Source organism: Rhinolophus sinicus, chromosome 14 (genome assembly GCF_057876585.1).
Source record: "Rhinolophus sinicus isolate RSI-liver-muscle chromosome 14, RSI-T2T, whole genome shotgun sequence".
NCBI classification, from domain to species: Eukaryota; Metazoa; Chordata; class Mammalia; order Chiroptera; family Rhinolophidae; genus Rhinolophus; species Rhinolophus sinicus.
Genome location: NC_142514.1, coordinates 153,690,147 through 153,707,011, shown reverse-complemented (window position 1 = coordinate 153,707,011; position 16,865 = coordinate 153,690,147). Strand labels below are relative to the sequence as shown.

At 45.7% G+C, this 16,865-nt stretch overlaps 1 protein-coding gene and 1 long non-coding RNA gene across 9 annotated transcripts in view; one reads left to right on the top strand and one right to left on the bottom strand.

Moving 5' to 3' along the window:
* Nucleotides 1-13: 13 nt before the first annotated feature.
* On the bottom strand, nt 14-15,183 carry LDHA (lactate dehydrogenase A). Of its 4 annotated transcripts, none has more exons than XM_019714952.3 (8): nt 15,128-15,183; nt 7,121-7,270; nt 5,252-5,369; nt 4,101-4,274; nt 3,485-3,658; nt 2,660-2,777; nt 1,358-1,481; nt 14-734 (listed from the first exon to the last, which is right to left on the bottom strand). In XM_019714952.3, the coding sequence occupies exons 2-8, from the start codon at nt 7,244-7,246 to the stop codon at nt 570-572; spliced, it is 999 nt and encodes a 332-aa protein (XP_019570511.1). In that variant the 5' UTR covers nt 7,247-7,270; nt 15,128-15,183; the 3' UTR covers nt 14-569. The 4 variants fall into 4 exon arrangements, with proteins under 4 accessions (XP_019570511.1, XP_019570509.1, XP_088647814.1 ...); XM_019714950.3 differs by lacking the exon at nt 15,128-15,183 and adding an exon at nt 9,377-9,534; XM_088791688.1 differs by lacking the exon at nt 15,128-15,183 and adding an exon at nt 8,283-8,410.
* Nucleotides 8,928-16,865, top strand: part of LOC109436409 (uncharacterized) — a 32,981-nt gene continuing 25,043 nt past the window's right edge. For 4 of the 5 annotated variants that reach the window (XR_012497545.2, XR_012497544.2, XR_012497548.2 and 1 more), the window contains exons 1-2: nt 8,928-9,054; nt 11,410-11,535. This is a non-coding gene — a long non-coding RNA (uncharacterized LOC109436409). Of the gene's footprint in view, nt 9,055-11,409; nt 11,536-12,295; nt 15,135-16,865 lie in introns of those variants that run through there. The other variant, XR_012497549.2, reaches the window with a different exon arrangement.

Below are 16,865 nucleotides of genomic sequence, written 5' to 3'. Positions count from 1 at the left end.
AATAACAGAGGAGTCACTGTTCAAGGTTTATTTGGTGTTTTTGTTGGTACGACACTTGGATAGTTGACTGCATTATTAATATGTAGACTTTTCATTTTACATTAGTCTCCAGTATACGTTGACACATATAGTACATAAAATAAGATCCTTTAGAACATGCAATTTTGGATTTATACATTGGGTCTCCAGCTGTGGGACTGGAGAAAAAAAAGTTGGATTAGGCACACAGGGTAAAGGAACCCGAGTTATATAACACAGTAAACACACATCTAGTTTGAAGGGCAACTGTAGCATCGTGTGCAACAATGGCAGTGGTGGTGCCTCTGAGGGGTGGAACTATTCCACACTAACCAGTTTAGGACGAGATAAGTACCATTCAGCATCAGGATATAGCCGCAGGGTTTTATGAACCATTCCTATTGCTAACTTTAGGAAATTGATGTTTTTCCTAGGCTGTCTTAATAATATTACTGCTTTAGTACAAATCAGATAAAAAGGACAATATGCACAACCTCCAACTAAAATCCTGTTGTACCCTAGACAGTGAAGTGGCACGACATTAGAAGACTTTAAAACTGCAGCTCTTTTTGGATCCCCCAAAGTGTATCTGCACTCTTCTTCAAACGGGCCTCTTCCTCAGGTGTCAGAGTCACCTTCACAACATCTGAGATTCCATTCTGTCCCAAGATGCAAGGAACACTAAGGAAGACGTCATCTTTTATTCCATAGAGACCCTGAAGACAAAATGAAAAATATTTTGTTTTGTCTATGCGTTCTGGGGTCTCCCAAGACTTTCATTCTCTACCATTATGAAGTTTTTTTAATACAGCTGGATAAGTAGAAATTCTTTTCAAGATTTTCAGTTAAGATGTAATGAACAGTATAAATAAAATCAAATAGCAGCCAAGATTTCCAACAAAACTATTCCCATTATCCACAGTATTTTCCAATTTTTATTGTATAACACTTCGGTAACTCTAATTTGAATGTAATTTCCATTTTTCCCAAAGGAACAAAATCTGTTTCTTTTCTAGTCTCCCACCCATCTCAATATACTTGAATAGTTTTTTAGTCAATAAACTATCAAGTATCTGTGTGCTGAACATAGTGCTAACGGACATAAATCCTAAAACTCAACCATGTCTTTTTAAAAAAGAAAGCTGCAGGTATATTAAGTTATTTCTTAAATCAATGACTGAGGATTTACATTCTCTAATTGCTTTCTCTGAAAAATTCTTTTTTGAAAAACAGGAAACAGTACTCTGGTTTCTCTTCAGATCGTATAAATCTTTCGCCTTTAAATTAAAAAAACAGGAATAATGGCATTCAAGTACAACATATCACTACATAAACCTACCTTAATCATGGTGGAAATTGGATGCACCCGCCTAAGATTCTTCATCATACTTTCTGCCAAGTCTGCCACGGATAGTCCAATGGCCCAGGATGTGTAGCCTTTCAGTTTGATCACCTCATAAGCACTACAGGGAAAGGAAGGACAGGGAAGGGCAGGAAAAAGTAGGGTGAGAGAAACAAAGAAAAAAAAAACAAAGCCTTCACTAAACATAAGCTATATAGTAAATAATGCCACAAAGTTGCATTATACACATAAGCGTAGTCCTTGCCACATATACCAGGACGTGACGTATAGGAATGTTCACAACAATAGTGTCAGTGGTAGCAAAAATCTGGCAACAAGCCCAGTGCTCTCCAACAGAAGAATGAACAAACTACAGTACACTCATACAGTGGAATATTACATTAGCTATCAAAACAACTATAGTGACATGCAACGAGAGATGATTCTTCAAAATGTAATATTGAACTTAAAAAGTAAAGATTACATATAGCATGCTTGACGCAGGATTATCTCAAGTGTGTGTGTGTGTGGGGGGTGTGGAGGGGTATGTGGGAGGGACACAGAATTCACTCATTTTTCAAGCAGCAACAAATTAGTAATTCTGACCCAACAAACAATACAGGCAGTTGACAACTATTGTCAGTGTTTTTTGGGTTGGGTGGTGAGTTCACACATTTTATTTAATTAAACAAATACAAATAAGAGGGCCTTGCCTAGACCCTAGATTCATTATTCAACTCTTTGGACCCGAGGTCCACACATGACTACATGATTTATAATAAGAAAATAATGCCACCAAAAGTTGAAAGCTTCTTTATTTCAACAATTTCTAGCAGTTAATAAGTATTTACATTTTTAGTACCATTGTAAATCTAGACATTGCCTAAAACTTCATAATCACTGGAATAAACAAGAAGCTAGCTGTGTTTCTATTCATAAAGACTAGGAACTCGAATTTAAAATTTATTTTTCCTAAATGAATCAATCATATATGCTTTTGAAGCAAAGACTGAATCTCAAATAGGGTAGACTTAATCTAATCTAACTTGTTTTATCTTCATAGTTTACCACACAAGCTCTAAACTGAGGATTATGGCAAAAGAAGATAGACAACAGCACTAAAAAAGGTCTGTACTTTTTAATATCTACCGCTATTTATAGTATGATCTTTAACAAAGCTTTAGAAAACAAGGTTTCTCGCTAAAGAAGTACTCAAATGCAGATGCTATTATACTTTTAAACTTTTAAACAAAAGCAATAAATTTTAACCTTCCATGTTGTCAAATTATGAGACATTACCTGTCGACCACCTGTTTGTGAACTTCTTTCCACTGTTCCTTATCAGCATCAGTGCCTAAATTAGGGTGCAGAGACTTCAGGGAGACACCAGCAACATTCACTCCACTCCATACAGGCACTAAAAGAAATAGTACAGAATACATTTATTTCCACACACCAGACAACACACTAGTAATTCTGACTCATTTTTCTAACTCTCTTTTCTTACCTGGGGAGGATTACCCACTTTTGGTAGATGCTCTAGACGACCAATGCCCTTACTTCTAGATTTTCATTTGTTTCGATTATCTAAAGCATTTCCACTATATTCCAAAATGTTTTTCTAACCTATTGGGATGCTTAATCCGTACATATTTGAAATAAAAAGCTAGTATGAGATCATAAGGGAAATTTTCTTGGGATACAGAACTGAGAACTCTGCACAAATTATAACACCTTTCAACTGTGATGATGATAGAATGTTTTCATAAACTCCATTTGACTTGGCTGAACTTTTCAGGGCCAAACATTGCAAGTCAAATTTAAACAGCTATGATATTAAATGACTGAGGTCACCCTAAGAACTATTATCTTATTTAATATGTCCATGGTAAGAAGTAAAAAAAAAAATTCATTCCTTATCCTGTATGCCATATAAATGTCATACAAGATGACTAAAACCTTAACAATTCTTAGCATATAACTATACCAAAAATAAGATTTCTGGAAACCATTGAACCCTGATGAATGGATAGCTACCTGATTTAGGCTCTGATTTAATAAAACTCCTGTCAATTTTTTACACAATCTTTTTGAAAACAAAAAGAGAAAATAAGCTCTGCTTACCACTTGAGTCTCCATGCTCCCCAAGGACCCACCCATGACAGCTTGATGGGTGAACTCCCAGCCTTTCCCCCATGAGATAACGGAATCGGGCTGAATCCAGATTGCAACCACTTCCAATAACACGGTTTTTGGGAAAGCCGCTAATCTTCCAAGCCACATAGGTCAAGATGTCCACTATGAAGAAAACATTCAAGCAAAGATACTAGGTGAATCATTAGATAATGATCAGCTACTCAAGATACATCCCTCTATACGGATCTTGATAATGGTCATGACCAATGTTTTTGTTAATAATTTTAAACCTTGATACTATGTATAATATAGCAAAACATTAAGTATTCAAGAAGTGTAGTTTAATGAAAAGAAACTGTGCATCAATTAAGAGAATAACACATTATCCATAAACTTTTCCCTTATCCGAGATCTTCTCGCACAAATAACTAATTTTAAAGTTCCAACTACATTCAGAGGCACTGTATCTCCTTTAATGTTTTAAACTTATCCAAATCCACTCTCAGGAGGAAAATAAAAAATGAGAAATATGTGAATACGGAATATAATATACACTATTAGTTTTCCTCGAGCTCATCTATTTTTATGCAAGGAAAAATCTTACCTGGATTGGATACAATAAGCAATTTGCAGTTGGGGCTGTACTTGACAACATTAGGAATGATGAATTTAAAGATGTTCACGTTACGCTGGACCAAATTAAGACGGCTTTCTCCCTCTTGTTGACGTGCCCCAGCCGTGATAATCACCAGCTTGGAGTTTGCAGTCACATTATAATCTAGACAAAGGGAAACAATAATCAGGTTAAGGCCTTTAAGAGAGCTCCACTACCTAGCCAGCAAAAATTTGTTCCACAATCTTTTTTTTTTATATGTTCTGTGTATGTGGCAGAAAAATGTCCCTAATGCCCCTCAGACTCCTCCTTTAGTTAGTTTTTGGAGTTTTATCACCATGGCCAAACTTACATGGAGGAAAATATATCGTTTTCCTTGTATTCTGATTTTAGTCGCATTGTGACTTTATGTAACTACAATTGGGAAAAGCTAAAAGGAATCAAACTTATTTGACTCTCATATCAAATGAGATCCATGGCCACCTAAGCTCAATGCTCATACTCTTCCATACTCTATTTCTACTTAACTATTGAACTGTGGTCATGTCAGCCCAAAGACAGGCCTTTTTCTTTTGTTTTTTTAAAACAAAGGTCACTTTATCCTTATGAAGGACATCTTGCTTCTAGATACCCTACGGCACAGGGTAGTTAACTCAGGGATGAAGAAAATGAAGGGAGTTACCTATCAGAAAGTGGTCAATGATTTCAAGTGTCAAAACAGATACTATTTGGGTCCATGTCCAGGTGTCCTGGCCGGTGCTCATAAAAAGGGTCAAAGCCAAGAATATCTACTGAACAGACTCAATTACCCTATTCTCAACCTATGGTAGTGTGTGAAAGGAAGTAGGGAAAGTAAGTATACGCAATTTAAATATTTGAAGCAATGTGGTTAAACATGGACCTAAGGAGCTTTACTAATTACAATCTAACTCAGATGCTTTCCACCTCATGGACAAACTAGACATCCATTTAAAACCATTTACCAGAACTGGAAACTTTGATATCAATAGGTACCAATGCAAAACTGTTCAAAGGCACTCTTATCCTGCATATATCAAAAAGAATCTTTGAAGGGCTAGGATTTTGAACCTGATAAAGAATTAAGTCTAGCATGGGCAAAATATAAACTTGTTGAAATCAACCTTTGCTGGAGACAATCTTTGGTGTTCTAAGGAAAAGGCTGCCGTGTTGGAGATCCATCATCTCTCCCTTCAATTTGTCTTCCATGACATCAACAAGAGCAAGCTCATCTGCCAAGTCCTAAAAGACGTAAAATTTTCAGATAAATCAAAACTGCTTCTTCCAAATTTTTAGCAGGGCACGCACAACTTCCATATTTCTGGCATAGGAGCAAGGCCCCATTTAAAAGCTGCCTCACAGATGACCCTACATAGGAAGAAACACTGACCCTCTCTCCTCACTGAAGCAACCTCTGCAAGAGCCCCACCACCATTATGTGGAAACAGAACAAAGGATTGGCAGTGGTTAGAATAATGTCCCATTACGTAAAATAGATTGAGTTACTTTTTCAAATGTAGTTTTACATATTGAATTTGGATTATTATTCATTAAGTACGGATATTCACCAGCATTAAGACCTGGAATTAAAAAGTGATCTTCTGGATCATTTCCTAGTTTTCCACAGATTAACCAACTCTAACCATTTTACATAAAGATTTGTGCACTTTAAAATACTGGTAAAAAAAAATTATCCCTTCAGTTGAACCTATAAAAGTTCCTAGATGTATCTCACCTCAGGAGCACCAGTAACAGTTTTAATACAAATGGAATGTGGGCTGTCATAACCAAAGAGGTTATACTAGCTGAGGTGCAGGTCTACTCCCAAGTTATCTACAGCATGAGTGGTCTGGCAGTTACTCTTACCCATACCTCAATTAGAGGCCATCACAGAAGACCACAGGGGGTGTGGGAAAAACACATGGCATCAATTTCTGATTCAGTTTGGGGAGGAATAAGAGTTGTTACACTTTGTGGTCTCTCCTAAGAGAACATATACAGCAAGCTGTGTTTTTCTGGAACTTCTGCATAGCTCATTTCTGCTTCCAGTCTTCTCACTTTAATTCTTTTCTGTTCATAACCCAGAATTCATTATTTCACTCTCTTATTAGGAACTCAAAATCTAAACTTAAAATATTTTAATATTGTAAGCTGCCTCAATTTCTTTTTTATATAAACCAGGCTTAACTACTGTAAAAGCGGTCTCTGTTCATTCACAAGTCCTCTTTTTCTAATTGAACTTTAGCTCCATTATTACCGTATTACCCCAAATATAAGACCTAGCTGGACAATCAGCTCTAATGCGTCTTTTGGAGCAAAAATTAATATAAGAACCGGTCTTATATAATTATATTATATAAGACCGGTTCTTATAGTGGAATAATACCGGGTATTATATTAGACCAGGTCTTATAGTAAAATAAGACTGGGTATTATATTATATAAGACCCAGTCTTATATTATAGTAAAATAAAACCGGGTCTCATTAATTTTTGCCCCAAAAGATGCATTGTCCGGCTAGGTCTTATTTTCGGGGAAACACGGTAGTACCAAAATTGCTATCCAAGGAGGGAGGCAACAGGAATTTACATGGGAGGAAGACTTTAGATTTCCCACATTCAGCATGATTTTCAGTTTATCGTAACAATTGTATCAGGAGTATTTCAATTCAAAAATCACTTAAAATAATTTTAGTTTGTTTTAAGGCATGGACTCTTTCATTTGTAGGCAACTCATGCATGTTAATACAGCACAGTGAATTTAAGGAACTGGGTTGCTAGCCTAATAACCTTTGGGATTTTTTTTAGTTCTGACTCCATTTTGATATAGCATCATATTTCAAACATCTGCTTCACATAAAGTTCTTTGAATGAGTACATGAACCTCAATATTTGTATACACAATGTGATAATGCAAGTACTGGGGAGGGAGAGGAAGGATGGGTGGGATCAAGTTATCCTTGGCTTCCAGAGTGATGATGGGCTCCAACTTACCTTCATTAAGATACTGATGGCACAGGCCATGCCAACAGCACCAACCCCAACGACTGTAATCTTATTCTGGGGGCTTTGTTCTTCCTTAAGAAGATTCACAATCAGCTGATCCTTGAGAGTTGCCATATTGAATTTAGAACCAAAAGGAATCTAGATGAGGAAAAACATGTAGTCATTGCGTCCTCTTTAAATCAACACTTATTAACCAAAAGTTGTTCTTAAAAAGCTTATTTCACTTCCTTTTGGGGTACCTGCCATTAAAAATCACAAGGGATGACTAACGGGGGAGGGATAAAAACCTAAAGACAGCCATAGGAGAGTTGAAAAGTCTAATGACGGTCTGGTCTAGCTAGGATATTGGTGCGATGGATCTCACCTTGGCATGGAAAAATAATACTGACGTTTGAGTGTAAGTATAGCCTCCTGAGGGCTCACTCATCTTGCTTTATTAATCCCAAGCGGGGATGGCCTTTTCTCAAACAAGATCACTGTGAGCCGTCTACTCCAGTCACCCGGCTACTGCCAAGTCCCTCTTGTAAGGACGCGAGTTACGTGCAGAAAGTGCAATTAACCGCCTCACCGCCAAACCCAGCCGCAGTGGGGCAGGCGGTGAGCTCTGCTCATGCGCGCTCACTCATTTCCCCCAACTCCCGAAGGGGCGGAGATTAGACCAACTGCTCAATCTCCAGGAAGCCTCGGGGTTGTACACCCCGCCCAGACCCGGAAGATTAGCAGCTGCCCCCTCCCCAGCCAGTGAAAGTTGTGCGCATGCGCGTTTCAGATCCCCGCGAGCGCCCAGGAGCGGTCTAGAGACCAGGCTTCCGCGAGATGGGCACTGGCCCCGCCCGTGAGCGGAAATGATCAGGAAATATCCGGCTCTGAGGGTCAGAGGGAGCCAACTCGAGTCAGACTTTAGACTTAATGTGTTTGTGCTCCGAAGCAGATGCGAACCACGTGAAGCCCGGCTGGCAGCCTCTGGCCTGGCGCGCGGCCTGAACCAGACTTTAAATTGCAATACCAGACTGTTAACCAACCGGGAGGGAGGAGCCTGGTGACTTCTGCTGTGATCCTTGTTTCAAAGGCATGAGGCCCGGTCTGAGGAAATTTTGTCAGTACAGGAAGTGCAGAAATTGCTGCAGAGGCCCGAGGCCTGGAACCTTACCGTTACTAGATACTTGGTGGAACCCTCGATTTCCAGAGCCAGGAAAGAGGCCTCATCCAACCCTGCACTGCATTCACTGGATCTAGTCTTGACATCGTCCCAAAGGGCAAAAATATCCGACAGGACTTCCAGGCAGGCAGCCCAGAGTCACCAAGCTGGACTCAGGTCTCTCCTTACAAATCACTGCTATTTCTAGACAGCCTTGTAAGGTTTTGGAAGCCTGGCAGGGGGAAGGGAGAAGTTCTTCCTGCAGAGACCTCGTGGCTTCACCAACACCTAAGCCCTGAATTCCAGCGCTCCCTCCAATGTGGAGACACGGGTAGGGCAGGAGCCCTGCAGAATGAGGGCCTACTCCTCAACTCTGCCACCCACTCACTGTGACCTTAGAAATGCCCTAACCCTCTCCCAGCTTTAGGTTCCCCATTTATCCAAAGGAGGAGACTGTACCGGCTGATCCTACTCTCAACAGACCGTCTGAGATACGAGAGGGCTTCATTTTTGCATGCATCTTAGCATAGCGCCCGGTAGATACATCAAGAGCTGCTTAATAAAAGTAATTAGCGCAAAGAGCACCCTATAATCTGCCGGCAGCGGCCTCTTCCATGGAGCCCGCCTCTCGAAAAACTCAAGGTTAAAATGCGACCCGGGAGGGCGGTGCTGAGCGGCTTTCCGGCTTCCAGGAACCTGCCCAGGCTGCCGAGGCTTTTCGGTTCTGTGGGTGCGGGGAACCGGATCTCGAGTTCTGCACCTCGGGCCGAGTTCCAGCCCAGAGGTATGTCCCACCCTTCACACCCGTCATCTTCTTGTCCTTCTGCATCCACTCAGGATTTCGACTCCAGGTTAGGTGCGGCCACCTCCTCGGTTCCCCAGCCGGCCAGAGGCCATGGTGACCACTTAGAGCCAAAGCAGAGCGCGGCACGCTCCGCGCCCACGGTTGGCGTGGGCCACCGCCCAGGTCTCCCGACTATGCCTCTGGGAAGCAGCGCCTACACCCCCAGGGAGTAGGGACCCCTTGGCGGGCAGCGCCGGGCCAGAATAGGCCCGGGACAGCTCGCTCGCCTGCCGGCTCACGCCTAGAGCGCGCCGAGCCCTACCTAGTACAGGGAGTGCGCGGCGGGTGAGCGGGCGTCTGTGGCGCGCAGCGTTGGATCCGGACTTGGCGGCAGCAGCTCCGGTACTCGGAGCCCAGCACGGGAGGGGCCTTAAATGGAACCGTGAGGCTGACGTCAGGGGGGAGCTGGGCGGACGTGCGGGATCCCACGTGTGGGTCGGGCTGGGGGCGGGATCCCAGCCGGGCAGGGCCGCGGAGAGGCCCAGGCGGCGCGCGCAGCCAGAAAACCCACAAGTGGACCTACCCACGAGCTCCAGGACACCCAAGGGGCAGCCCAGAGCCACGATGCCCTCAGATCTTAAAAGCCCGGGCGAGAGCCACCAGCGGGATTCAAGCCGACCACCAATTTCCTCTTCCGTAAAATGTGGAGGTTACCCTCAGGGAAGGCTTGCTCTGATTCTTCACCTCTATTTCCCAGTGCCCAGAACATCTGGCACATAATAGTCATTCGACAACCATTTGTTGAAAGAAAGAAAATGGCTAGCACAGAGCCCGTCTGTCCTTCCTACCCAAGTCGAGTGATGTCCAGCACTTGACGCTGCTTTTCCCCTGCTGCTAAGCCTTCCGAGCCCCACAACTCCTAGTGAGGCCTCAGCCTCTCTGGGCTGCCCTCCTTACTGCCCCACCCCGCCCAGCACCTCGTGTCCTAGCCACACCCAAGAACTTTCGGGAGGAGGGGTTGTTTTTGTTTTTATCAATATGTTATTTTTACCTTCACTCCAAGTCTTTGCTCACGCTGGTTCCTTTGTCTGGAATGCCTTCCTCCTCCATCTCTTTAAACTATCAATCTCCTGGTATTCACCCCAACCTCCCCGCCTCACACACCCGTGAGTTGGTACCTCTCCTATGTTTTTACACCTCACTGGTCTGTCCGTCCTTCAAACCCTCTTGCATGGGGGTGGGGGGTGCGCTTGAGCTCTTGCTCCGCTACCTGACGGTGAGTCCACAACATGGGTGAGTCTACCTCCTCCCTGCATCTGGGGCACATCCTGAGCACCCAGCTCCAAAACAGAGCGTAATTGTGGGTTTCTTGGTTTTGAAGGGAAAATTCTAACCTCCGCTCCAGAAAAGCAGAGCATCTCTCCAGCTTGTCCTAACAGTTTTCTCATCATTCTAGAAGGCCCAGGAACCTAAGCTGTCACCTCAAACACACAGTGGGCAGGGCTGAGGCTAGCCAGGGTTCTCCAGAGTTCCCTCAGGACAGGGAGGATTGCAACAGTGTCTGGTTCCCCAGTCTTTGCAACAATGTCCTCATTCAGTTAGAGCTGGGCCCTTGCCTGCCTACCAAATATGACCACAGCTGCTGGGAGGAGGAGGGCAGAGCTCAGAAAGTGGAAGTTAGGCCAGGGAGACCCTCACAGGTAAGAACCCTCACCAGGAGGGCTCTGGGATGACCTCTGAACATAATCCAGGCAAGGAGTTTGATGTCCCCCAAAATTAAGGCACCTAACCACAGCTCACTCCAAGCACATCTTCCCTTTTCTCATGCAGAACAATAGCCTCAGGGGGTGGCCGGTTAGCTCAGTTGGTTAGAGCTTGGTGCTGATAACACCAAGGTTGCCAGTTCGATCCCGGTATGGGCTGTGCCCTCCAAAAAGCAATAGCCTCTATTTAACTCTGCAAATATGAATAAAACAATTGCCATTTACTGAGTACCCACTCTGTGTTAAGCAGCAAGCGAGGCAATCCCTATGCTCATCTTCACTTTTAATTCTTTGAAGTAAGCGTAATTATCCACAAAACTCAGACAGATTAGTAATTTTGCCAATGTCATACAGCTAAAAAGTGATTTCAGCTGGTACTTTAACCCAGGGCTGACTTGACTCCAAAGCCTATGATTTTTTTCTGTGTAGGGCATTGTCCCTTCCTCACTCCTTAACCCCCACTCTGCAAAGGTCAAGAAATGATGTAGGCTGCTCAAGACAGTTCCGGGCTCAGAAAGTTCAGTTTTCAGCGAGAGGCAGTGGATATCTGCCTGTTGCTTGAGCTGAGACATTGGTCATCCTTCGTCCTCAGACTGGGACTTTCACCATCGGCACTCCTGCTTCTCAGGCCTTTGGACTTGGACTGGAATTTATACCACCTGCTTTCCTGGGTCTCCTTGTGGACGACAGCATGGGACTTCTCAACCTCCATAATCTCGTGAGCCAATTCTTTATATTAAATCTCATTGCGCACACGCACGCGCGCGCACACACACACACACACACACACACACAGAGTTTCTCTGAAGAACCTTGACTAATACAGTCCAAACAGAAGAATTTCTGTACTAAAGCCAGAGCAGACAGAGGGACCCGTGGAATGGGTCAGGAGGCAGACCCACTTTTCAGAAGGCAGAACAGAATTCTCAACCTGCCCAAGTGTTCTTTGGGGCGCTTTAAAAGAGAAAATCTCACAAAGAAGTGGTTTGGCCAGGGGACAGTCTGTCCTCAGAGAAGGGGTGCTGCTCAGCCCCCAACACAGATTTTCCTAAAATGGATCTGGCCAAAGGACGGTGTCCACCCAAAACACAGTGCCGAGTCATTCCTCCATTCACTGAGTATTTGTTACTCCTCGAGAGCATTCAGTGGCTCCTCATTCAATGGTCTCCAGAATAAGATCCACATTCCTTGGGAAGGCACACCAGGCCCTCCATGGTCAGTGCCCACATCTCCACTCTGGTCTTATCTATTGCCTGTTTTCCTTCATGCTTCCTGTATGCCAGTCCAAGCGCTATTTACCACGTTCCCCAAATGCGCCACGCACGTCCTCCTCGGCAGTTCCTTCAGCCTGAATGTTCTCCCCCTTGCCACCATCTCTGCCCACCCAAAACCCACCTCTTCATAGGTCAAGCGCTGGCTATTCCTTAGGCTTTATATTAAATTAATTCTTACTGCTGTGCATCTCTTTCTCACACGAGGCTGTAAGCGCCTACTGGACAGAAACTTTCTCCTTCATCTCCATATCCGCAACATATACAGTCATTTGTTTAATAAATGTACTTTGAATTGCATGCATGCTATATAAAGGGCTAGTACAAAAACAAACAGGACAAATTAATAAGCCTTCAAAGACTTGCCATTTAATGGGGGAATCTCAACAGCATCCCCCTCCATAGTTAAACTGCAAGAGAAACTGTAACACTGACACAAAAGAGGTAGAAAAAATTGCTCTAGCATTCAAAGAGAGAGGTCACTTGGCTGGCGATACCAGTGAAGGCTTCCTGGAAGAGGTAGCAGCTGAGCACAGCCTAGAAAAAGACTTCAATTGGTGAAGAGCTGGTGTTGAGAAAGCAGAGAAAACAGCATGAGTAAAGAAATGAATCGAAGCAGGGAATTCAAGATGCGTCTGGTGAATCATTAGCTTTAAATGCCAAGCTAAGAAATTTGGAGGTTTTGTTTTGTGTTGTGTTGTGTTGTGTTGTGTTGTGTTGTGTTTTGTTTTGTTTTGTTTTGTTTTGTTGGCCAGTGGAAGTCACTGAAGTTTTAGGGGAATGAGGAGAGATAGAGTGAAAGCCAGATGGTTAAGAGGCCGTGGGAAAGGGGGTCACCTGTTTTTCAATAATACGCAACGCAAAGCTCAGAACATATACAGCTCCGAACGCATCTACACAGAACGAGCAGTCCGCTGACACATCCTACACGCCCGCAGCCCCTCGGAACACTCACTGACAGCCTGCCTTTCTCACCTTTCCCGCGGTTGCAAAGCTGATGGCTTTCCTGAGTTGCAGGGCCCAGGATGCAGACGACCTCATCGGTCTCCATCCCTGACCAGCCAGGGCCTGCTGTGTACATGCCAAAGCAGAGGTCGCTCCTCTGTCTGTCAAGACAGCAGGTGCCTCCCCTGGGACACTGCTTCACGTCATCCCCCCAACCCCATCCACCTGTCACACGATGGGAGTGGAAGCCGAAGACTCCACCCCGACTCCGACTCCTCACGTTCTCCTGGGTGCCTTCTCTGCTGGTGCCCTGACGCCTTACCCCAGTCATTCTCCTCCTGTCCTCCAGAACTCTGAGGAATGAGTTTCTGTTGTTCAAAAGCCATCCAGTCTATGGCATTTTGTTATAACAATCCAAATGGACTAAGGTTACTCTTTCAGCCCCTTCCCATCCCAGGAAGAAATAAGAGCTGTGTCCTTTTCTCTCCATCCTTCTCTGGCAGGGATTTAAGCCTCAAGCTTTCCATCACATTGAGAGGTTCCGAGGTAAAGACTGTCACCAGAATATAAGTGGCTTCCAAACTGAGGCTGCCCAAAATCAGTGCTGCAGGAGTCCAAAGGTCTCCCCAAGCCTGACAGCCCCCAGTGGAACAGAAAGTGCCCCTTATCTAATCTAGTTAAATGCCCCTTATCTAGCTGGGGAGGACTGTGGGAAGCTGTGGTAGTCTCCCCCTGACACCCTAGGTAGCAAGGATAGCGGCAGGCGTGGCTTAGCAAAGATGAGTAAGCACCGGGTGAGAGGAGACAGCTCCGTCATACACCTCTGGGTGACATTTTGGCGGAGCCTCAGCGTCCTTGACTATAAACATGAGGGTCTCAGTCTTCCGGTTCTGACATCCAGGCAGTCAAGCCTCCACACACACCTTCATGTTTACAATAGCTCAGGAGACTCAGAGGCAAAACTGCTCCCATTGCCCACTTGGGGAAGTGATTAGGGCTGCACCTGAAGTGGAGGCAGCAAGTCAAGGGAGCCGGCCCCACCTAGTGCAACAGGAAATCCAGGCCTAGCATTTCCTCCTTCCCTGCTTAGTTCCAGACGAGGTCCAAAAGTCCTAAGGCACTGTGCTGTGGAATTTGTTAATAAAAACAGTCTCACAGGGCTTTGAAAGCAGATGACTGATAACGGAGACCCATTTTTCTGATTCCTATGTAGATGGGTTTAAACTTTTAAGCCTTATCAAAGGAAGAATTACATTCCAAGCCTGTGGTTAAGAAAAGGGTAATTTCCTAAAAATTCCAAGAGGATCAAAGCAATTATAAGGCTGAATAAGGCCAGAGAAGTCTATAGGTAACTTCCTGGGGCAGGGACGTGGGAGAGGAATGGAGGTCTTAGCTGTGTCACTGCCGAGTGCAGGGCACCCTCTCAGAAATGTTGGTTTGTGGGCCCTGTTGTTTTGTTTCAACAGCTGTACACAGCCACTCCTCACAAAGCAGGTTCTGCTGGAGGAGGAGGCTCTCTGCTCTGTTATTTACTCCTGCTCAGAGGGTCGTGGCCTGAAAAGGCAGCCTCTCCTCATTTTTCTAGGGTACCAGAGGGGTTTGGGCTCCACTGGGGAACCGGGGATTCTGTTAAGAGGAACAAAGAAACGGTCCCTGTATCTTTCCTTTGGGAGCGATCTCAGGCTGTGGTGGGGCCAGTGCAGGCATGGAAGGCTCCCCCGCAGCTACATAAAGCTTGCCGGGTCCTTCATTTGTGAGTAGCTTAGGGTGGCTTTCAGATCTCTTCTCTCACGGCATTTTCACCTCAACCAGGAGAGGAGAGCAGAGCAGGAATTTTCACCTCTATTTTACTGGTGAGGTTACCAAACCTTAAAACATGTAATTGCCTCAGGCCACACAGCTGGAAAGCAGCCAAGTGGATTTCAGACTCCCAGGTTAGTTTTCCTTCCCCTACATGCTCTGCCCCTGTCTTTGCTGAGGTGCTTCACAGCCTGAAAAGCCATTAGCCCTTTGCTCCCTGGATATCAAAGGGCAAATATGGTAGATATCCCCCAGCCTCCTCACCCAGGGCAGGTGAAGGTCCAGGCAGCTCACCTGCCCACGGGGCTGCTTCCGGGCCCTGCCAGTCGGCTTCCCTCTTCCCTGCTGCTCACTCCACTAGCCTTGCACAGGTCCTGCCCTTTGTACAAACACACTTGCAGCGTCAAGCCTGCTCAAAGAACATTTTAACTTAGCTCATCCTCCAGTTTTAGCCACACCAGGGATGAAAGCCTAGGGGCACAGCCTTACCACCTGTCCGTCACATCTGCCCCTGCTTTGCTTACCCTGCAGGGGGCCTCTCTGCAACCCAGCCCCCAGGGCAAAGGTTATTCTCACAGTGGGGGAACTGGCAGGGGAGGGAAGGGAAAGGAAGTGCTCTCATGCCCTTCGTGTTGCAGAGGCACTGACTAAAGGACTGGAACCTCCCACTTAGTCTAGTGCTTTCTCCTCTGTACCAGACACCTTCTCGGCCTGGCTCTTTCCTGTGGGTGTGGCTGTCGCTTCTGGCTCTGACTCGTGGGGTTTTTCCACTGTATCAGAGCCTCTTCCAACAGCCCTTGCTTGGGGGTGGCAGCTTGGCAGGGAGGCCTCTCTCTGCAGGAGGCCATACCCCAGCCATTAAAGCTCAGTGGCGTGCTGTTCTCACACAGTTCCCGGCCTCAGCCTCCTTGCCAGCCTCCTCAGTGGCAGGCTCACGATGTCACAGACTCTCCCACCAAGCTCAGCTAGTTCTCAAGAAACCAAATTTCTCCTCCTTTCCAAAGGGAGGCTGCCTGTCAGCCACAGATGGGCCCAGGCTGTGCCAGCATCTCCACGGTAACCAGGGGCCACAGCTTCCTGCCGTGGCCAATGATCCGGAGCCAGCACCCTTGGCAGGGCTCGTCTGCAGACTCCAGGATGGCTGTCATCCCTAGAACTTAGGAACAGCCTAGGGAATCAGCCGGTTGTGTTGCCCTGGAAGACTTCAGACTCAGCAGGAGTTCTTTGAGAAGGTCCAGAAATGGGACAGGCTGGGAAGGCCCTTCTTTGAAAGCTGCCCCCTCCCTTCAGGTTGTGGGGCTCCAATGTTAAAAAACCCTTCTGAGGGCAATGGGTGAAAGTTGAAAATTTCAGTGTGCTAGTTGGCTTCAGACTTTGCTCTCCCTGGTGAAGGGGGTGGTAGTGGTACAGGGAATAGATTGCAATGGATTATGCAATAATCCCAGTTCCTTGCCACTCTGCACCCCATAAAATGGCCCCTCGGGCAGGTGAGGAGCTGGCAGGCTCTCAGAGAGGGTTGGGGGAGAGGGGTGAGGGTGTTTACTGATATGGAGTCAAAGAATCCAGAGGGCCTGGGTAGACAGACCTGCTCCTTTGTGGGTTCTCCTAAGGGAGGCAGGGGGGCTGGCAGGGCACCCCAGGAGCAGAGATAGAGCTGACCTCACTGCCACAATCTTAAGAACTGGCAAGATCTCTTCAGAGAGATTCCATTTCGAGGAGAAAAATGAATCAGCGTGCGAAGTGGAACTGTGCCTGGTCCCTCCCGCCCCTGTCTCAGCCTCTGGGCACCGCTCTGCTTCCAAGAGCGCTTGACAGCAGAGGATGCCAGTGAGCCTGACATTCAATTGTAAGAAGCAGAGGAGGGTTCCCAGCCTTCCCTGCTGCCCCGGGTATTCCTTTTCCCGGTCACTGAGGGGAATTTCGTCTCAACTTTGTTCTTTGGGCTTTTGTGATGCAGAATCCAGAATACCTGGTTGGGAAGACTCTGTGGGATGGTATGTGGGGAAAGGATTTGGGTCCACAGGCTGTTAAT